Source organism: Ambystoma mexicanum, chromosome 4p (assembly GCF_040938575.1).
Source record: "Ambystoma mexicanum isolate Mex_15411 chromosome 4p, UKY_AmexF1_1, whole genome shotgun sequence".
Lineage (NCBI taxonomy): Eukaryota > Metazoa > Chordata > Amphibia > Caudata > Ambystomatidae > Ambystoma > Ambystoma mexicanum.
In genome coordinates, this window is record NC_090927.1 from 1,048,021,329 (window position 1) to 1,048,044,076 (window position 22,748).

At 46.5% G+C, this 22,748-nt stretch overlaps 1 protein-coding gene across 2 annotated transcripts in view; it reads left to right on the forward strand.

The window, feature by feature from the left end:
• MCM9 (minichromosome maintenance 9 homologous recombination repair factor) overlaps positions 1-22,748 on the forward strand; it is a 907,286-nt gene that overhangs the window by 830,688 nt on the left and 53,850 nt on the right. For both annotated transcript variants that reach the window (XM_069606612.1, XM_069606613.1), the window contains exons 10-11: positions 1,475-1,678; positions 4,644-4,726. In XM_069606612.1, the coding sequence (XP_069462713.1) occupies positions 1,475-1,678; positions 4,644-4,726 (287 nt within the window). The remainder of the gene's footprint in view (positions 1-1,474; positions 1,679-4,643; positions 4,727-22,748) is intronic.

A 22,748-nucleotide genomic window follows, 5' to 3' on the forward strand; every position in this document is an offset into this window, starting at 1 on the left:
AACTTTGCACTTGGAAAACAATGTTTCTGCCACACTTATATGGTCAGGTACAAATTTCCCGACAGGGGAGCCATACACTGTCTTTCATAAGGATATGGTGGTTTATCATAATCTTCCTTCCTTTCTGCTGAAACTAGTGTCACATTTCGACATTAGCCAAAACTGTGTTAGCCGTGTCTTGCCAAACCCATTCTTCTCTGCGTCATCTTGATATACTGTGAGAAGGGCTCTGTGAGAAGGGCTCTGAAGTTCTACCTCAACTGGTGGCTCCAAATATTTGAGAGCCTTGTGCTAACTTTGTTGTTCAAGATTCAAAAGATCCCTCCCCCACACAGAGCTTCATGCACATGCTATAAGTGCAATGACAAGGTTAGTCTATAGAATTCCGTTGCAAGTTCTCCTGATGCCATCTTGGGCTATGGCACATGCGTTCTGTAAATATTTTCAAACAGATTAAAGATTCTATTTCTGAAACCTTTTAGTATTTGAAGATAGTGCAGCCATTTCTTTTTCATATTTTTCACATGCATTCTGTAAACCTTACTCTCTGGAATTCGGGTTCACGGCTCTTTATGGCAAGGAATTCCTGAAAAACACCATTGGCTGAATACAGTGAATACAGTTAAACAGTAGTGTTGCTGCCGCTCTACCTAGAAATTAAAGTTCCATGTACTTTTAAAATATGCCATAAGTCTGGAGGAAGTGAGAAGCCTGTAAGCACAAGTTATTCAATGTAGTGGCTCGTGTTGTAGTAGTCAATGTCTCCCTACATACATACAGACAGCCCGCCAAACATCTTCCCTATTCTCTTAGTTGTTCTGTGGCGTTTGCAGCGATGGTGGAATCGAGGCATGCAAGCTGGGGCGTGTTTGGTTGGGGGCATATGAGTCGGCACGCAGACAGACATGCGTGTCCACAGGCTTCATTCGTTTTTTTGCCTTGAAAGTTTTGCTCTGTTGATGGTAAGGAATGTATTCAGATTCCCAGCCATCTATAGAGTTGATGTTGGGAGTGGAGACTTAAACTAGTTACTATGGCCTGTAAGTTGTACATTGTCGTTTTTGTTTCTTGCTGTTGTACCTCCTTAAAGTAAAGTTGATGCTCAACGCCCACACCCTATTTAGCACAGCGTTCCCTCTCCATTTACATTATGAAGTTAATCAAGGACTTAATATGAGTATTGCCAATTTAGTTGGTTCTAAGGCCAAACTGCAGAGATTTAAGCTTGCTACCTGTAGAATACACCCAGGGTAATGGGCATTCAACCGAATAATCTTGCCCACTGGCTACAATTAATTAAATGTTCATTTTCCCCAGTGCAAAAGTAAACAAAATGTAACATGCGGGCAACTTTTGAAATAGTGTTTGTATGAAAATGATTGACATGTTGTTTAACCTGTCATTAATGTTCAACCTTGAAAACCTCATTAATGAAAGGATTTTCCGCTGATATATTAATCCATGACTGTCACAGAGTGCCCAAAGAAATCTGAAAAGCTGTGGAGCATGGAGAAGATGAAAACCTACTTCTGTGTTATTAAGAATCTGCTACCCAGAATGTCTGAAGAGGCTGATCTGATCCTGGTTCGATACTACCAGATGCAGCGGAAGAGTGACAATAGGAACGCTGCCCGCACCACAATCCGCCTATTGGAGAGCTTGATCCGCCTGGCAGAAGGTCAGCTATACATACCTCTGGCCGTACTTTGCTGCCTTGCAATATAGTGTCAAGAGCAATGCTATTCATCTCTCACTGAATCTGTCATGGGACTACCTGGTCAAGGTTCTGCATGCAGCATAGCACGTTATATTGGTGATACCTAAGCGAGAAGCCTCAGTGACATTGCATTTCCTGGATGGGGTTGCTTTTTTAACAATGTTCAAAGTGCTGCATATTAAACCCAAAAACATAATTTTCATTTATTTTCCAAAAATGTAAATGACGCATTTGATAATCTTTTACATGATGGAACAGTAAGTAAACTGGTATTAAACTAAATGGTCCTAATTACTACCACTTTTTGCATCCAGCAGTAGTTTACTATTGTTTAGATTCACCAGCCCATTCCTAGGAGCTCCAGCAAGTACCTTGAATCCTGTTTGGTCCTGTGCCTTGGCTGACACAGAGGATTCTTTCCTGGCTCTCAGACCTACATTTCATGCTTGGTTGGATTCATGCTAGCCCTTGCTCACCTGGGAACAGCTAGTAGAGCTGCTCATCTGGGAACAGCTAGTAGAGCAGACGGGTAGGGTCCCTGGTCAGGAGCAAAGTCGCTCCTATTACCGGGGTGCCATCCAGAGAACACTGTTTGGGGCCTCTTAGGGGAGAGTCAACTTGTGAGAAAAAAAAAGTGTGGGCCTCTATAGCAAGGAAGTTGGCACAAAAGAACACTACATTCAAGGAGGCACAATTCAGGTCAAATCATTGACCACTTTTTTAGCTCAAAGTTCAGCCTTAAGCAAGAATTTTAGGGACCATTGGAAGGAGATCTATCCCGAATAATCTGTTCTCCAGGAACAAAATATTGTGCATACAGGGTTTGATAGCATAGAAAAGTAAAATCGTGACAGTGGTGCTCTCGATACCCAATTTCTCATACTTGCCTGGGTTCCACTCAGCCTAAAAATAGTTCTGCATTGTTATATGTATTTTCATTTGGATGTATGCAGTTTGGTCGACCTGAATTCACCCTTTTATTTTATTATTTGGGCCCCCGATGTCCCTCCTCCCGACCCCACACCCTCTCGCCTCACCTCCCTATGCCCCACATAACACATATATATGTATACACGTTTGGTCAAATCGACCCAAAGTGCTCGCCCAAACTGTTCAAATGAAAGTCTAACAACGGGTTACCCCTAAAAGCAAAGGGAGAGCTCAGCTCAGACCATTGTGCATGGATTTACTGTTAGTTACCCAAACAAGATGGGCTGTGGGGAGAGCACCTATGCTAGAAGCTCCAGTTCTCCGACAGCAAATGTACTTCTCATCACCACAATATGCATTTTTCTTTATTATTATTATCATCATCATTAATAATCACCTCAGGTTTTTAAACGGCACTTTTCAAAAATATGCCAGACTCTAAAAAAGCATTTTTATTAACCAATATAATGGACTCAAATGTACCAACCTTGACAGAATGAAGGGCTCAGCCCGCCTAATCAGCATTTGAACATGTGAAGTGCTGGCATGCCCCCGTTGGAGGCAGGCACCTATGTTATGAGCTGCAGTATCCTCCCAGACAAGAGCCCTATGTTCGGTTTAGCATCAGGGTGCCTGTCAACCAATAAAGCCTCGTCTGATTAAGCTTCAAAAGAGCTGCTGACTTGTCAGGTGGTATTAGCTGAATACATTGTATAAGAAGGTAAACCCAACCCCCCTCATTTTAAGTGGGATGAATACCACGAACCACACCATGTGAACTGACACTTGAATGCTTTGCGGCCTCCATTGTGGAGGTTCTCATTCTTTTCTGATGGGGTGTGCTAAAGGCACAGGGGTCCCTGGATCCCGTATTTTTTTTTCAGTACCCCACCACAAAAGACGAGGTAATGTAGGCTGCCATGCGCCTAAAATTGTAGTCAACCCTTTAGATTCAGTTTCTCTGCCCACAGCAAAATTAGATGCGGTGGAGACGCGGGCGTATTTCCTGCATGAAGTATGGGCAACCAATGGAGCTGATCTTGCACTGATACTTGTCCCCTGTGCAATTAGCAGGAAGTGTGTTCGTCTACATCTCTACACTCCCTTCTGGCTCATTAGCACCTCCTACAAATGGAGACCAAAGGAATATGTAGAAAATGTACCTCTGTCAAAGGGTGGAGATTTAGAAGGACCAACTCCCACTCAAAAAGAAATCAAATCATATTCGGTCAATTTACTATGTTTCAGTAAAAGGAAAGTATTTGCTCTAGTGAACGTGTACTTGCCTGAAATAAATCACTTCTTTAGGACAGGTTGAGCATCTCACTGTTCTTCAGTGTAGGATGCTTTCATGTGAAACCATAGTGGATGTTAGTCTTCTATGCCCAGTTTATGAAGTAGGTAGATTAAAAAGTAATGTAAATCATCAATGCAGAAACCTAGAATTGGGACATTTTGGGACATTCTGTTAAAGTGGATTAGCGGATATCATGAGCGTACTTGGCATTAAAAACGTGCCCCAGCACCCAGGTACACAGTAGCCTTGGCTTGCATGTTATTCTCTTGTCCGTCATACAAAGGACTAACCTTTCTCTTCACCCATAGGCAACATACATTTTCCTTTTTTTTTTTTGTTAGTTTCTTGGTTTCTTAACAATGATACCACACAAATTATGCCAGTTATGAAGAAATTGGTGAGCCCATTATCCTATGAATGAAATACATTTTAGTCCTTTACAGCATTTTCATTTCTTGAAATGGGATTATTTTTAAATTTAATTGAATACATTTTTCATTTTATATTTTGTGTACAGTTTGCACTGTTGCATTTTCTAACTGCTGCTAGGACAAATGTCAAATTAACGGCGCTCTTTTTGATGCAGAGTGCAGACTGATGAAATTACCTTTGCCATTGCATATACTTGTATTTCAAATCCGTGCGTACATTACCTTAGTAACTGTGTTTTTGCCGTTTGTCCCATTTTGTCTTTGCTAGCTCATGCCAGGCTCATGTTTAGAAGTATTGTCACTGTGGAAGATGCTGTCACTGTGGTGTCTGTGATGGAGTCATCCATGCAGGTAAGTGTTGTTGGGTTCCACCGATATTGGATGGTGTTTCGTACCTTAGGTCGAGGAGTCTACTTTTTGCATAAAATATGCTGTTTCTAAATGGATACTTTCTTCATCCAGATTGTCATTGGAAACATTTCTTCTACTTAACGAGGATTGGGAAACCCTTTATAACCTAGTTTTGGCATTGGTTTATGCAGGCCTTGCAAAATCTTCTCAACCACTGGAATAGACAAGTTGTTTTTCTGAAAGTGGAGTACCATTTATATGGTACTCAACCTTGCTGGCAAGTACAATGAAATTATGGGATATTTGAATCTTTTATTTCACATTTGCTACAAACAAACTTAGTACATTTCAAATGAAAGTTTCGCTGTGCATGGCTGGCTTCTTGCTGCAGGAGTCCTCCAAACGTCTAGTGAGCGTATGATAATACGCAACATTTCTGTTACATGTCAAGTGCATGTCTCTTATGTTGAGTAGGTCAACCAAGTTACTCGCCCTGCAGGTCTAGCAGGATTTGAAAGAATTTGTGAGGCCTGTTGTCGTTCCAGAAGGACCACTGGTGCACCTGAATTAAGACCTGCATGCAAATAACTGGGACAATGCTAGCCATTTGCTCTCTTTTACTGTTATCTATGATACAAATGACTTTGAAATTCACAACTTTTTAAATATAGTAGAAAAAAAATCTCTGCAATGTGGTTTATTGGGTGAATGCAGTGAAAATATTCACTTGAAATAGCGGAGAGATTCCAGTCCTTTTGTAAAATATAATAGCATGTTGTGCCTTTTGGTGTCATTAAGGATGTCCATCCCTCGAACGTGGAAAGCTATCTGATGCCATCTTTACTTTTTTCGTCTGTCACTAAGGGATTTTTTGAGACCCAGTCACTTTGCTTGATGTATTTTTATCCTTTGTTTGGCTAGTTTTCAAAATATATGGCTTTTCTTTTCTCTTATTTCTTTTTCTAGGTTATATTTTGAAGTCACTGTTTTTCAGTTTATATTTTTCTTTTGATATTTCTTTCAACACCTTGCAAATGTACTCCCTTTCACCAGAGCAAAATGAGATATGGATTCAATTCTTTGCAAAGTTGTCCCCTTGTACTAGTGAGTCCCTTACCCTTTCCTCCATGCTGTATGGGCGTCCCTGCCTAGGGACGGAAGACAGAACCTTTTTTACCAGAAAAATCCTCTTCCCCTTTAAATTTAGATGCACGCAGGGGCGTGGCCCTGGGAGAATTCGCTCCCTTGACTCTGCCCACCAGTGCCACTCCTCAGTCCTCTTTTCCACGGGAACGTACCGCTTTCACCAGCGCTCCTTGGTTAGGCCTCTGGCCTAGTAATTGCACACGCTTTTCCCCGGAGAAATACTTTTGTCTTCTTTTTCTTCTTTTTCAATCAGGTACCACTCTGTTCTCTGCTGCCACGCTCCTCCCCGGCTCATGTCGACAATGGCAGGCTTCAGCAGGTGACCAGCCTGCGAGGGTCCCTTCCTGATGTCAGACCCCCCCCCCATGCCCTCTGCCTCCGCTGCCTTGGCCCTGATCACGGCTGGCAAGGCTGTACCGCGTGCAATGCACTCACACCGCGTGCAATCAAAACAGATTGGCCAAGTGGAGGGAGCTCTTCGGTAGGTCGCCTCCAGAGGACCTTAAACCTTTGTGAAGCAGAAGACCAGGCCCAAGGTAGGTCCACTGTTCCCTGCACCCCGCAAAGGCGACTCCTTCCCCAGGAAGCGCACGAACAGGAGGGATCTAGCAGGTCCTATCACCAGCATGAGTACCAAGGCTGCTTCAGCTACCGGCCACTAGGCCGAGAGATCACGAGATCCTACCGGTGACTCCGCTGAGGGACCGCAAAGGTTCTGTTACCGGGCCTCCACCCGAGGGGCTACGCCCTAACACTGGACTGATGTCTGAGGGGGCGCCTGTACACAGCACTAACGGCGCTACAGCCGAGGGCAATCTGCCTACCAGGCCCCGTCTGTAATGGCGGAAGCCAGGTCCACGATGCAGGCACGTGGTATGCAGCAAGACAAAATAGCCACCAGGCCAGACGAAATGGCGGCTCGCCTGACACCATCCACTTTTGGGGACAAGTGGGAGAACGAGTCTCGAGGTGGGACTGGTATGCCTGGCACTTGGCCCACGGCCTACCCATCTACCTCGCAGGGCAGATACGCCTCGCCCCATACAGCGAGACACGGCGCACCTGGGCCTCAGCAACCTCAGGGCCCCGCACCCATGCAGTTCCCTCAGGCACTCCTCTGGCCTGTGAAGACAGGTTCTTTGAGAAACGTATTACGCTAATGAGGTCCCCACAGATGGGCTCCATCCTTATGGGACATACTCGCTCCGGTACAGCCACTAGCACCCACAGCCATGCTGCCTCTGGGGCCAGCTCCTCTGGGTCCACTGCAGCCTCAGCTGCCCTTGCCAGTCCCTACTACACCGGCTCCCATGCCCGTTCCAGTCACAGCAGCCCCACCTCTGCTGCCGCAGCAGCCTCCAGTGCTGATCATCAGTACGCCACAGCTTCCTGCTCCCAGCACTCCTCTGGCTGCACCGGACCAGCAAGACACAACGGTTGACACAGATGAGGAGGAGGAACCTGACACTCCATCATCAGCCAAAGCCTTTGACGAATGGCTGGTGGGCCTGGCTGAGTATTTGTGGATCCCACAGCCACAGGTGGAACAACCAGAGTCAGGGGTATTGGCAGAGGTTCTCACTCTACGCCCTACGGCTAGAACAGGAATCCCAATGCAAAAAGACGTTTCTGGTGCTGGCCGAAAAAGGATGGCTCAAGCCGCATTCTACCCAGCCTACCGATCGGCATCTCCGCGCTAAATTTAGGCAAATGGAAGGAGACCCCCTCTTACTGTCAGCGTACCCCCAGCAACACTCCTTGGTGATTGCGGCAGCATCACTCTACTCTAAGCCGCAATCGTCCTCGGCTACATCAGCCGCTGCACTCCTGGGTAAGGAGGAGAAGATCCTGGAGAATTCGGAAAGAAAATCTATACCAACTCTACTCTACACCTGTGCCAGTCCAATGCAGATGCCATGCTGGTGGCGGTCAAACAGGCTCTGGCGAGAGATCGTCGACTTTATACCTGATCTCACTGTACGAAGCCAGGCTCACTTCAAGGCTGGGGAAGCCAAAATAGTGGCGCAGGACATAATGAGTCCACGGTGGCACACATTGATACATCAGGTCGTGCCATCTGTATTGCTACCAACATGAGGAGGACTGCATGGCTCAGGGTGACTAAGTTCAACCCTGATGTCCAGGACCGTATACTGGACCTTCCTTTCAAGTCATGCGATCTGTTCCATTCAACCACAGACGAGGAACTCGATAAGAACAATAGTTCACAGACTGCGAAATCCTTATCGATCCTCACCAAGTTCACCCCCAAGGCATATAGCCAGGCGCACAAACGCTCAGACAAGGGTCGGTCCTTCTGAGGTTTCAGGGGCTTCCAAGAGAGACGGTCCAGACAACCAGACAGATCCCTGAACCAGCACAGGTGCAAGCAGCACAAGGCAGCGCACAAGGGCTTTTTCCAGGCCCCCTCCTAAGCCCCGGCCTCAGAGGGCAAGAAAGCATGGTACATCCATCCAGATCCACGAGTCTCCAGTGGGGGGGCAGGCTTGCCTTTCACGCTCACCGCTGGCGGACAAGGTTCACAGACACATGGATCCTCTCAGTAGTATCCACGGGCTTCCGGCTCCCTATACCTCCTTCTCCTCTCTCCTCCCCTGCGCTCCCACAGATTGGTACAGCAACTCTGGCGGAAATGTGCTCGCTCATAGAGAGTCAGGTAGTGGAGGAAGTCCCAGCTGCCCAAAAGTGTCTGATCTTCTATTCAAGTATTTTTTCGCCATACATAAAAAGAACCAGGCTGGCCTGAAAGTTGTGTTGGACCTTTCCACCTTGAACCTTTCCCTTCATCTCCAAAACTTCAAGATGTTTACCCCAACGCTTATAGCGGAAACATTGTGTGCGGGAGACTGGATGTGCTGCCTGGATCTGAAGGATGCTTACCTGCATGTCCCGGTCTGGCAACCTCATCGGTCCTTCCTGAGGTTCAGGATCGTGGGCTTTCATTACCAGTAGAAGGTTCTCCTCTTTGGACTGAATTCCGCCCCAGGGTCTTTACAAGACTGATGAACACAGCGGCAGCCCTGCTCTGGGCTTAGTCACCACATCTACCCATATCTAGTCGACTGGCTTGTCATGGCAAGGTCTCCGGAGGCAGTACAGCACACTGCTTCCTCCCTCATGGGTACGCTACACGAGCTGGCATTTTCCATCAATCTCAAGAAGTCACAGTTGGCGCCCACGCACAGTCTAACCTCCCTGGGCCTTATCTGGAATATGAGCTTTGAGAGAATTTTCCCCTCTGAGGACAAGATCGCAGCCTTCAAGAGGGCCACAAGGCGTTTTCTCAGCAGAGCAGTGATCTTGGCATGGTGGTACCAACACCTCTTGGGCATCATGGCGGCATGTCTCCTGGCAGTGCCTCAGATGAGGCTCAAAATGGTGTCTGCAGTTGCACTTTGCAGCCTCTTGGAGTTAGGAGAGGGGTTCCCAGGTGGAGCTGGTCAGCATCCCACACCATCTCAACCAGGACCTTGTCTGCTGGAGCATGGACAACAACCTGCGGATAGGCAGGCCCTTCCGTCAACCGGGCACCTCAGGTCACCATCACCACAGACTCTTCCATAGAGGGCTGGGGAGCTACCTTGGGCAGCCACAGTGTCCATGGGGTATGGTTCCATCAGGAGCAGGCGGCCCATATCAACTGGCTCGAGTTGATGGCCATCTGTCTCACTCTCAAAGCCTTCCTCTTGATGATTAGTGGCAAGGCGATCCTCATTCAGACTGACAGCTACTTCAGCATGTATTACATCAACAAGCAGGGTGGCACCAGGTCCCCTCCCCTCTACACTCTAGCAGTCAACATTTGGGAGTGGGCTCTGGAAAACAACATACATTTGCAGCAATCCATCTCCTGGGGAAGTCCAACCTGGAGACGGACTGGCTAAGCCGGCTAGGTGCAGACAACTACAAATGGCAGTTGGACAAACCGGTTCTTCAGGGGATCTTCAACAGGTGGATCTATTAGCCACCTCGTCCAACAGGAGGTGCCCCCAGTTTGCGTCCTGGCAGGGACAGAGCAGGGGCTCTCTGGGCGATGCCATGCAGATCCAGTGGAGCAACATGAATGCGTATGCCTTCCCTCCCACTCCCCCGGTCCACTCGATAATCTGCAAGATTCCAGAGGCCCGGGACCTCAGCATCATCCTGATAGCTCTGTGGTGGCCAGTAAGGCCATGGTTCTCGGAACTACTCAGCCTGTCGGATCAGGCCCAGGTGCACCTTCTGCTGGGCCCGGCACACCTACTCTTTCGGCAGGGAGGCACAGTCATCCACCCCGCCCCCCAGAAGTTAGCCGTTGCAGTGTCATTCCTGAACAAGTCACACTGAGGCATCTGCATCTGTCACAAGCTAACCTAGGTATTAAACAAGGGGCTAGGAGCGATGCTACCAGGACCCAGTACATATGTTAATATTGTTGATGCGTCAAAGGGGACCGAGGAGTCATGCCGGTGGAGGGAGTCAGGGGAGTGCATGCTCCCAGGGCAGCACCCCCGTGCGCATCTAAATTTAAAGGGGAAGATGATTTTTCTGGTGAAAAGGGTTCTGTCTCCCGTCCCTAGCGAGGGACGCCCATACAGTATGGAGGAAATGGGACTATGGACTAGGAGTACGTTAGTCATCACGGTGAGTAATTTATAATTTATATGTCAAAGGTGATCTCAGTGGTCCTCTAAATGTAAATAGGCTCACGTATTCTGTTTCGTCCCAGAAAGCAACTTCAATATTGTTACCCTCTTTGGCATTTTTAACTCTTTGCTTTCTGCCTCTGGCTTCTCTAGATTCATCACCGATCTTACGGGCATATATATCGTTTGTGTCAAGGGGTTCCCCCCCTCTCACCTGAGTCAGATCTTTGCTGGATTTCTTGGTCGATGCCTTCTTGCGGACGGATCGGGTCTTGAATAAGGCTGCACGAGTCTCTTCCGACTCCAGCGTGCGTTCAAATTTCCGGGATGCAATGATCCAGGAATCCGGGAAATTAAGAAAGTGCACTACACAGCACACAAGTCCAGGAAGTAAGAAAGAAAGGAGAGGGACTAGGAATGGAGTTAGTAGGGACAGAATCAGGGAAACAATACCGCGAGCTATGAAGCACACGTCTGGTCGCTACTTCGCAATAGCATTGGGACGCGCGGTGCCGCAGGGGACGTGGTCTATTAATAGAACACGCTACGTCCAACGTGTAGAGCGAGGAAGGTGTTTCAGGCTGGACAGCCATGTTGGGAGTACCAGGGAGTGTAAGCCCCGTTGAGACAAGGACCAGGAAGTCCAAAAGGGGCGCGTTCTGTAGTTCATGACAGTATGCCTCCTCCGAAGACCCGTTCCTCCAGGTTTGCCCGGGTGTATGAGGTGACATTTTCTGAGCAGTCGAGGGGTCTTGAGATTAGAAAGTGGTTCCCAGGTTCTTTCAATAGGAGGATATCCCTTCCATTCAACCAGGTATTGAAGCTTACCCCGTTTATACCTGGAGTCGCATATTCGGGACACTTCATATTCCAGTTGGTTGTTAACCAGCAGAGGAGGGGGTCTACAGGATTTCCGGGAGGATTGGATGTAGGGTTTTAATAAGGATGTGTGAAAAACTGGGTGAATTTTCTTCCAGGAGTCTGGTAGTTTGATCCGGTATGAGACTGGATTTATAATTTCCTTGATGGGAAATGGACCATAGTACCGAGGGGCCAATTTGTTTGGCTGTAGATGTCGGGGTAGTAATTTTGAGGACAACCAGACTTGATCACCAATTGCATAAGAAGGCCCTGGTCTTCTTTTGGAATCCGCATACCTCCTAGTCTGTGTTCTGGCCTTCTCTAAGTTTTCTTTGGCCTCCTGGTGTACGTTGATGAGGGTTTCGATCCAAGAGTCGACAGTAGGTACCGGTGTGGGATGAGGGAGAACAGAGGGTAGAACCGATGGATGGAAACCTTGGCTACAATAAAAGGGACTGGTCTTAAGTGCTGAATGATTGGAATTGTTGTAGGCAAATTCAGCCACGGGTATCGGGAGCGACCAGTCATCCTGTACCTTGGTGGCGAAACATTAAAGATACTGTTCCAGGGTCTGATTAGCACGTTCTGTGGCCTTGTTGGTTTGGGGATGATAACCTGATGAGAGGGCGCGTTGGATTCCTAAAATGCGACTGAGATGTTTCCAGAATTGTGAGACGTATTGAGGCCCTCGATCAGATATGATCTTGGAAGGAAGTCCATGCAGACGGAATATGTGTTCCACAAAGATTCCAGCAAGTTCGGATGAGGATGGTAGCTTACACAGTGGTGTAAAATGAGCCATATGAGTGAACAAGTCAATGGTAACCATGATGGTTGTGTATCCTCGGGAAGGTGGTAATTCCACAATGAAGTCTGTAGCAATGAATTCCCATGGCCTTGTTGGCAGTGTAGGTTGCAGTAGAAGACCCGCCAGTCTCTTGTTATCATGTTTATTTTGACTACAGATAGCACAAGCTTCGATGTACTGCTGTACATCGGTCTTCATTCCAGGCCACCAAAACTGTCTTTGTATGAGGCAGAGGGTGTTGGTTATGCCACGATGTCTGGAGTGAAGGGTATCATGACAGAGGTTTATTATTCTTTGTTGTAATTTCTGTGTGGGAATGACCAGTGCAATATCCTTCCTTGACTCTTAGATTCCAATGATTCTTCCTTGAAATATCCTTCCACAGATCAGAGGATTGGGTTTGGACTCAAATTTCTTCTAGGAGATTGACTGCTTGAGCTACAAAGATCGTGTGGGGAAACATCTTAGGGTAGGCCCTATCTTCAGTAGTTACATAGTCAGGACGTCGAGATAAGGTGTCAGCAATCAGGTTTTGTGATCCGGGAACATGAGTGATGTGGAACTGGTGCTGGGCAAAGAAGTAGGCCCAACGCGCCTGATGACTGTTCCTACACTCCAATGACTGTAGAATTTGAAGATTCTGATGGTCCGTGCGGACCTGTACTGGATGTCTAGCACCCAGAAGTAGATGTCGCCATTCAGTGAAGGCTTGGCGGATGGCTAACAGTTCCTTTTCCAGGACGGAGTAGTGTGTCTCACTGGGAGTCAGGGTTCGTGAAAGGTAAGCAATGGGGTGTTCCAGTTTATCCTCAAATTCCTGCTTCAACACCGCTCCTATGGCGTAGTTGGAGGCATCCATTTCCACTAGGAATGGTGATTTATGTCAGGTTGGGCTAAGATGGGGGCTTGCGTGAACTCTGCCTTTAAACGTTGGAATGCCTTATCTTGCGGTGTAGACCAGCTAAAGGGGGTGTCTTTCTTCAAGAGAGCAACGATCGGCTGAACGATCTCGGAAAAGGTGGATATGAACTTCTGGTAGATATTGGCAAGCCCCAGGAAGGATTGAACTTGTTTCACGGACGTGGGAGCGGGCCATGCCAGTATGGCCTTTACCTTTGAAGGGTCCATACCAATTCCTTCTGGGCTAAGAATGAATCCTAGGTAGCGAACAGAAGTAACGTGAAACAAGCATTTTTTGGGTTTGGCTAAAAGTTTGTGTTCACAGAGTCGTTGTAATACTGCCTTTACATGTTCTTCATGCTTTAGAAGGTCCTTGGAAAAGATCAATATGTCGTCCAGATAGACAATGACGAAGAGGAATAACATGTCAGAGAACACCCTATCCATGAAACGTTGAAAAACTGCGGGGGCATTAGCAAGTCCAAAGGGCATGACTAGATATTCATAGTGACCAAAGGGTGTTCTAAAGGCTGTTTTCCATTCGTCTCCTTCCCGGACACGGATCAAATGGTAGGCACCCCGGAGATCCAACTTTGTGAATATTACGGCGCCTCTCACAGCTTCCAGGATATCCGAGATCAAGGGCAATGGGTACCGGTCTTCAGGGTGCATTGATTTAAGCCACGATAGTCGAGGCAAGGTCTGAGTTCCTTGGTGTCCTTCTTGGGAACAAAGAACAACGAAGCACCCGCTGGAGATTTAGAAGGTGTTATGGTGCCATTTTCAAGGTTGGTATCCAGGTATTCTCAGATGGCCTTCCTCTCATGTTCGGAAAGGATGAACATTCTGCTGAAGGGAATCACTGCTGAGGGATCTGTATCTATGGTGCAGTCTTCAAGTCTGTGAGGGGGTAAGGCCTGGCCTATGGCAGTTGAAAATACATCAGCATATCCCTGATAGGCCTCAGGGATTTGTATGATATTGGAAACCATGAGTGGTGTTTGCTGGTCTCTTGGTGGTTCTTTAGGGGGTGTCAAGGAGGGATCCAGGAATAGACAGTGAGACATACAAAACTCTGAGCCTAGGAATAGTGATCCTGCTGTCCAATTGATGTACGGATTGTGCTTCTGTAACCAGGGCATACCCAATACCATGGGGTAATGAGCTGACTTAATGATGTCGAATCTAATCCGCTCTTGGTGATGGTTTATAGAAAGCTGGATCTCTTTAGTCTGCAGGCTTATCGGCCCTGAAGTGAGGGGTCTTCCGTCGATTGCTTCCACCGGCTGCATGGTGCTTCGTGTCTCGTATGGAATATGATGACTAACAACCCAATCTTGATCAATGAAAGTTTCCATAGCTCTGCAGTCTACAAAGGCCAAAATGGAATAGGTCTTATTCTTGGAGGGCGATAGGAAGGCCTGCAGTATCACCAAATTGTTTTGTCCATGAAAGTTCAAGGATGGAATTGATGTGGAGCAAACATCTCTCTCCCGAAGCTTTGCTCCATCTAGGATCGGGAGCTGGCGTTTCCTGAACGCCGAGGTGGGGCTAGAGGACACTCCCTAACTAAGTGTTTATCTGAGGCACAATACATGCACAACCCCGTATGAATCCTCATCCTTTCTTGCGGGGATATAGGTCCACGGAAGGCTCCTATCTGCATGGGTTCTGGTTCAGTGACTGAGCCTGGGTTTGTGTCGATCTTGGTGGTACTCTCAAAGGACACTTTCAGAGGATTTCCTCTGGATTTCTTCTTCTCTGCCTTCCTTTCCTGGATTCGAAAGTCTATTTGCATGGCAAGGTCCATTAGTGCCTGGAATGAGTTTGGGCGAGCCACTCTGGCCAACTCATCCTTAATCTCCTCATTCATTCCTCTCCTGAAAAGGGTAAAACTCGCCTCAGGGGACCAATCAGCTTCCTTGGCTAATTGCTTGAATCGGGTTACAAAGGTGAGCATATCCTGGGATCCCTGCTGAAACTAACAGGCGTTCCTGGGCACTATAGACCTGCTCTGGGGGATCAAACATGGTTTTAAGGGCCTGTATGAACCCATCATAGTCATCTAAGAGAGCATCGCCGGAATTAACGAGGGGCGTAGCCCAGGTTAATGCATTTCCTGAAAGGTGAGAAATTATGAAACCCACTTTAGCCCTGGGAGTCGAAAAGTAGTAGGGCTTAAAAGTAAAGTGGACCAAACATGAATCCAGGAATCCACGAAGGGTTTTTGCCGACCCATCGTATTTGTCAACTATGCCGCCCAGCAACACACTTTCTTTTGTGGCAGAATCACGGGATAGAACCAATTGTTTGAGCGTGGCGTTTTCCGCCTTGAGATTCTGTACCTCGATTGATAGTTCTTGCATGCCACGCATCAGGTCCTGAACGGCCACTTCCATGTCCATATCGAGTTCGGTCGGGTGGCGTCTCAAACTGTCAAGGAGTTCTCCCCTTCTCACCTGAGTCCGAACTTTGATGGACTTCTTGGTCGATGCCTTCTTGCGGATGGATCGGGTCTTGAATAAGGCTGCACGAGTCTCTTCCGACTCCAGCATGCGTTCAAAGTTCCGGGATGCAATGATCCAGGAATCCGGAAAATTAAGAAAGTGCACTACACAGCACACGAGACCAGGAAGTAAGAAAAAAAGGAGAGGGACTAGGAATGGAGTTAGTAGGGACAGAATCAGGGAAACAATACCGCGAGCTACAGAGCACACGTCTGGTCGCTACTTCGCAATAGCATTGAGACACGCGGAGCCGTGGGGGCGTGGTCTATTAATAGAACATGCTACGTCCAACCTGTAGAGCAAGGAAGGTGTTTCAGGCTGGACGGCCATGTTGGGAGTACCAGGGAGTGTAAGCCCCGTTGAGACAAGGACCAGGAAGTCCAAAAGGGGCGCGTTCTGTAGGTCATGCCAGGTTGTGTTTTTCACCTTGGGACAGAGTTGTTAGATTGGTGTAATGGCTTACGCATTGTGCCCTTCTGACACCCTTTCACTTTCCATAACAGTTGGATGACACTCAAGATTACTAAGGCAATTACTGTGATCCTAAACAAGAGACATCCTAACCTCCATATGACTTGGTGTGGAGAATAATCATAGGGCCTCTACTCTTTGTTAGGTAGAGAGACAGCTAGCAAAGTCTGTCCAGCTGATTCGATAACTGTCTGTGCAGAGAGCTTGAATGAAATACTGATAAGGAATTTCAATATCCCTCTGCAGCTTATGTATATGCCCGGGAATTTTTTTTTTTTTTAAAGCAATGGGCAATTCAATATCCACTATCATGGAAGGTCATATAAAATGATCTTCTAAAAGTGTTTGTGCCTATGTTTTAGCCCAACCTCTCATCGTGATCGAGTTTGCTGATTACTTTAGTCGGTAAATTGCAGTTCTGTGAATGTTCACCCTTTAATTTTGGTGCCTTCTGACAGGTCGAGCAAAAGGATAATCAACTTTTGAGGAAGAAGGCAATAAGGGGGATTAAGTCTGCTTCTGATTCCTTGATTTGCTGGGTGGCTAACCGAGCTCCTTTTTTTTTTTGAACTACAGTGGGACTTGGAAGGTAATGCTTCCAACATTAAAGAAATCCTCTTCGAAGACTAGCAGCAAAGTGTAGACAGTCTTCTAGTGTAGGGGGATTGTACTTGGAATCTGGTTCCCATAGCTTAATTTAAATTCAGTGATCTTGTATACCAGGGAGATTGACACGTGTATTAGTGTGTTTTCTTAGCTAAATGGCCATATTTCAGAGTAAGTACTCAGCATGCCCTTTGTTGATACGCCCTTGCTTAGATCCATATTGGACTTAGCCTTTGAGAAAATACAATCTTAAATAGTGCAGCGTCCATTATGTTTTGGCAGTCCTAGGATGTATGTACACATTTGGTTAGGCAGAAAGAAACATGAGAGCACTCCATTCAGTGGCAGGACAGTAGGAATAATCCTAGCAAAACCAGTGGCACTGTTTGTCTGTTTGATTCTCTTCAAAGCATTCCTTCCAATGCACCATGGTGGTAGCAAGAAGATAAGTACCATCCTGGAATAAAATAACAAACTGTGCCTCCCAGATACCTTCCACCTGGGCTGCTGCTTACAGTTTTCATCATCTTCAAAAAGTGCAGCGTTCATCACCAAAATGGTTTCTTAATGCTGTTTCCAAAATGGGGATGGCATAGAAAATGATTAGTTCAGGATCCAAGATTCCAGGCCCTTGGTGGAAGGCAAGGTGTCTGGGTGGAGTCGATTGAGGCAGTTCCAACAGCTGGCATGTGAGCGGAGCACATCCTTCATATCGTGATGTGTAGAAGGGATGGGCAGAGAAAAGATGGTCGGAGGCGGAGCAGATGTTTGTGTGGTCAGTAACGCTGAAGTCTGGAAGAGAGGAAAGGGGTCACAAGGTTGCAGGGTAATTGGAACTCAATGCATTTTGCGATGGGGAGCCAAGAAATTATTTCTTGCAACCAAGCACATACATACGCTGAGTGACACATTTAACCAAATGGCCGCCTCGCTCTTGTGAAACCAGGGTTCATATCCCTCTCAAGCTCGGTGTTGTATCTATTTACTGGGTTGTGAAAAAGGGTTAAGGGGGCGTTAGGCAGTATGCGAACTGCGGTTCTTGAACAAACGCATTCGATCTGTAAAGCTAAATTGTTACAATCATTATGCTAGCTCCATAAATACCATAGCGATATAGCCAGATGTTAAATAGTTTGCTGGCTTCGTAGTTCTGGATCTCTGTTTGCAAAAAAACACAGAATTAATTTGATTTGTAGTGGAAAAGGATATTTCCAGAAAAAAACCTTAATTTTTAGCCTTGAAGTTTCTCCCAAAATATTCTTGATTAAGATTAATTTGGGAGAAGCACCCACCTCTACAGTAAGGGATTCTTGCATATGTGTATGATTGGCCATTCTAGGACATTATGTATCTTTAGAGGTCAGCAAGTGGAAGGACTCTTGAATTGCTACATTGTCTATTATTTACCCTAAACTAATAGATGTTCTCTATTATGTTTTCTATATGAGCTTATATATCGCACACTGGAAAAAATCACCTTTAGGCTATAAAGACGTAAAAGGGCCTACAGCAGAAGCCTCTTTAGGCCGTGCCTTTATGCCAATGGTACAATATCTCCTGCCTGGATTTAGTTACATGCAGCAGGTTTTCATTGGTTGAAAGTAAGGCCTGATGGTTGCTTTTAGCTTTATGTTCCCGTTTGCTTCGCCCTTGTTTTGTATGGGAGGATAGCACACCCAAGAAAGGGAAGCTGTACCTTTTGTACAGATAAGTAGACGTGGACAGAGTGCAAGGCTTAAATACACCAAACGTATATAAACTTAAAAGTATATACTTTAGTTATGTTGCACATATAGGTCTATCAGGTCATATGAGTACTTAGAACATTAATAAACAGTAGTAAACAATAGGTAGTGTGGTATAAAAACAGCAGAAGCCCCACTCCTCACCCCACTGCCTGTATATGGGTCCACTGTCCCAATTAACAGGGGGTGGGGTGCCCACAACCTAGCAAGCAGGTAAAAAACTATTTGCCACTGTTATATATGGTGTGCCCTACAACATGGGTCAGGATGATTTAACACATATAGGTAGGGGATAGGAAGAAAGAAGGAATCGGCCAATTTACAGGAAAAAGAAGTCTAGAAATCCCTTCTGCCAAAACTGACACACCACATTAATTTAGAACATAAAAGGAATACAAATGCACACATGGTAATAAAACACTGCGATGGTAGGGTAGGTAACATTTCAAAACCATAGCCAAATGCTATGCTCACTGAATCCCTTGTGATTACAAGAACAATGTCCATGAGCAGGTACGTACCCCCAGAGTCACTTTAGGGGAGTTCTATGACAGGCTGAAAGTTCCACAGGAACCCAGGGATAAAGTAAATGGACCATCTGCTTTAATGGGAAAATGCAGGTAGGTCTGTTTTACCCCACAGGTGCGGATTCTGCAGCAAACAACCCCATAAAAGACCAGCATAGACCCCAGCAAATCTATCCATAGGTTCTAGCACTAACCATACGTCCAAAAGGAAGGCGCAGCAGAGCAGGAGTACTCCCTCCACCCCCCCAATGTAAGTCAATGGGAAATTCAGTTGTGACTCTCCTCCAGGGAATCTCAAGCCTGAACCATCGGTACTCCTGATGGCGAGTATCTTTAATAATGGTACACCTCAGGACCCAAAGGTAGGTACTTGCATCGACAGTTTTGGCGAAAACTGCTCCAGCACGGCAACATAACTCTTGTAAGTACAGGCTACTCTCCTGAGTGCAGTTTGCAGGATCCAATGTCCAGAGGCTTTAACCCTGAGCCAGAGACAACCCTCACAACCCAGAAAAGACAGTCTTCCCACATCGCTGGCTTTCACGTCTGAAGCAGAGAATCTGGTGAGGAAGACTCTTGGAAGACAAGGAAGCATGTGAAGATGGCTGCCTTCGGCTCATTGTATAGAGAAGGGTGTCCGCTCACCAGGAACCTATTCCAAGACGGCGGAAATGACTGGAGGTACCTGCAGACATCCCACTCAGCAGATGAGGCAGGTTGTTGGGATCCCAACAACCTTTCAGGTCACTTCAGTGACCCACAGCTAAGAAGAAGATCCTGGTGTTAAAAAGCAAGAAGTAGCACTAAACGGCCCAGGAAACAAGTCCAACTTGGAAGGCTCAATCTAGCAGATGAGGGGGATCAGCAGATGAATTCAGGAAGCTCTGACTGCACCTCCAAAGGCATAAAACCCAAAGGGGGATTTGCCCAAACCACTCTGCTCAGTCAGTATGGCCGGATAACAGCAAAAATGCTAAACATTGTAGGAAAACTCATTCAGCAGGTCAGTAGTTCTTCCAAGTTTGCATAACAGAGCCAAGAGCGAGGCTGGGACTAGGCGAGTACCATTGCACGAAAGGGGTCCTGGGGGAAGAAGGTCAAATGACCAACCATACCGGTTGGTCAGTAGAACTGCCTCTCGGCCTAGATCGCTCCCACATGAATTGAGAGGAGAGCTCAGAGACTTAGACAGGTCAACACCAGTTAAAAGTAATATGGAGGCTGGAATGTGGGCTACATAAAGTCCACCTGTACAGAACTGCCATTTTAAGGCCACCTTGTGCTTGTCCTGCACAAGGGAAGCCAAATAAAAAACAGCAGGATTAAAAAAAAAAGCATTGGTGACTCTGATGAAGTCAAAACTATCTATCTGCCACCACCCCACTCCTCAAATGCAATGTAGGGTGCTAGAATCACCCTAGGACAGAAATGCAGTTCCTCAGAAGTAACCATGGGACTGGGGACCTTAGGAGTGACCCAATACCATATACCTTAAGTAAGGTAAAAACTTTTGCAATGGCAGAAGGCCTTCGAGAGAAGTCCCTCTTGCCCCGAAAAATAGGCCAGTGATCCAAAAAAATAAATGGGGAAAAAAGCAAAAACATTTAAGGATCCTAAAAGTGGCCTTCGAATCCCCAAAAATAAGAATTCCAACAGGAGCCGTTCACAGCATTGATTGTTTGGTATGCATATTGCTTGGGAAAATGGTATAAAGAAAAATGCTATAAAGAAAAATGCTATAAAGAAAGCTTAGGTGAAGGTGGCAGGGGATTAAGGTATGGCCCCAAAATTACATATCCCAAAAATGCCGAACTAGTTGAGATGGGGTTGCATGCTCCCCTAGTTTGGCATTATGGGCTTTAGGGGTTGCTGGGGTGTCCCCCGCATACATTAAAGGGAAAGCATGGGATAAATGAAGATTCCCAAAAGCTCGAGTTTCAAAATGCAGCCAAGTCGGCTTCACAATTTTGAAACTCAAGCTTTTCGGAATGCGTTTTTCTAACGTGGATCCGGGAAGTAGTACTATTTTTCTTACTTGAATAGGTAATGCCGTACTAGTGCCTGATGTGTTGTCTAGACGTTTTGCTTTTTCATTGAGGAAGATTAGTTGGTTGAAGATAGGAACTTTCAGGACATTTTGGACCTGGTGCAGGGATTTTTGAATCCCTGTGAACTCATTTGCATCTCAGGGTGAAGCAACTGTTTGAGATCAGATACCCAGTAAGGCAGCTTGATAAGCCTTGCACCCATCCATCACTCTTTAATTTTGAATTAGTGCACCTCAAGGCGCACATCTCACACCAGGTTTCCAGACATGGCCCTCCAGATAAGCTTGTCCCCTTCTCACCCTCAGGGAAGACCTTGCCAGTATCAAACGAAGCATGATACCCACACCAGGGGCTCCATTCTGGATACACATTTTGCAAGGGCCCTCACAACAACTGCCTTAGAAATGTATTATTAGACAGAAAAGTATTTCTTCTGACCTGTACAAAACACTTTAGGTTTCGCATCTTACCTCTCCCTCTCCTCCTTATAACTTCCCCACCAAAATGGCAGATGTTGCATGATGGAAGACCACCTTACATTACATTACTAGCTGTCAGATGGGATGAAGCGAACATGGATCAATCATGGGTCAGACGCAAACAATCTTTTACAGTGCCTTCTTATTGGGATTTTCCCCACAAGAGTAAAATGAATAAAATTATGACAATGACATTTACAAATAATTAAACTTAATGTTAACCAGTACACATGTTTATTTTAAAGGTGCTCAATTCCACAGGGCCAGGTTCAGAATGTCCAAAGACCTCTGTGTCTCTGGGTAAGGGTCAAAAGCAAAAGTCCTCCAGTGCTCCTCAAGTCCAGCTTCCATTCCCTCCCTGTGGCTTAGCCTAACAGAACAGCACTGCTTCATCCACAGGCTCGGAGTTCTGTTCAGGCATTAGGCCACATGATAATTCTACTGGCTTTTTGATAGGCCTCTCACTGCCTCCCTCTCTCAGGGTTCGGGCTTAAGCCACACACTCCCACTCTCTCACACTCACTCTCTCACACCCTCTCACACTCACTCCTCTTCGACATCTCATACATATGGGACAGGCTCTTCTTCCCCCTATGTCCTCCTAGTTCACCTGCACCTCCTCAACACATCGCCATATGTTGATTCCTCCGCCCATCCAAGGGTCCCCCCTTGTAAGTTTGAATTTTCCATGGCCCACACTAACCCTGCATCATTGTCCACCTCCTCTGTCACAGATTTCAATGGTGCTAGTTCAGGATATCCGTTCTCTGATTGACTACGAGTCGATAAAGGCTCAGACCGTCATATTGGTTTTGTTTCATGTGCATGCATGCAGTGAGACGAGACTGTTGGAGCTGTGCACTGTGAAGCTCTGTGCATGCTTCCTGCAGGAAGACTTTACAATGCACAGGAACGTACTTACTCTAAGATCTTTGCAGTTTGTAAACAATAGTTCTGATTCCCACATTTTCTCCTTGCTGCCGACAGACCCTGATGCCGTAAACAGGTTGCATGGGGGAGAGAACTAGGGTTTTGGAATGAGAGCTAGTACTCGCTGGGTGAACAATATTGGTCAATCCAGACTTGGCCAAAGTATGGCCCCTTGAAAGGACCTTGCCCCTTTGTTTCCCCTTGTTGGAAGCGCCTGCCTCCAGTTCCAGTAATGGTGTGGTTGGCCGGTGGATCCTTCCCACCTCTGTCCCCCTGTGCAGGATCAAAGTGAGAGTGGAGGCATATCAACACCCTTGCCCGCCCCAACCATCATCCCAAGAGATAGGC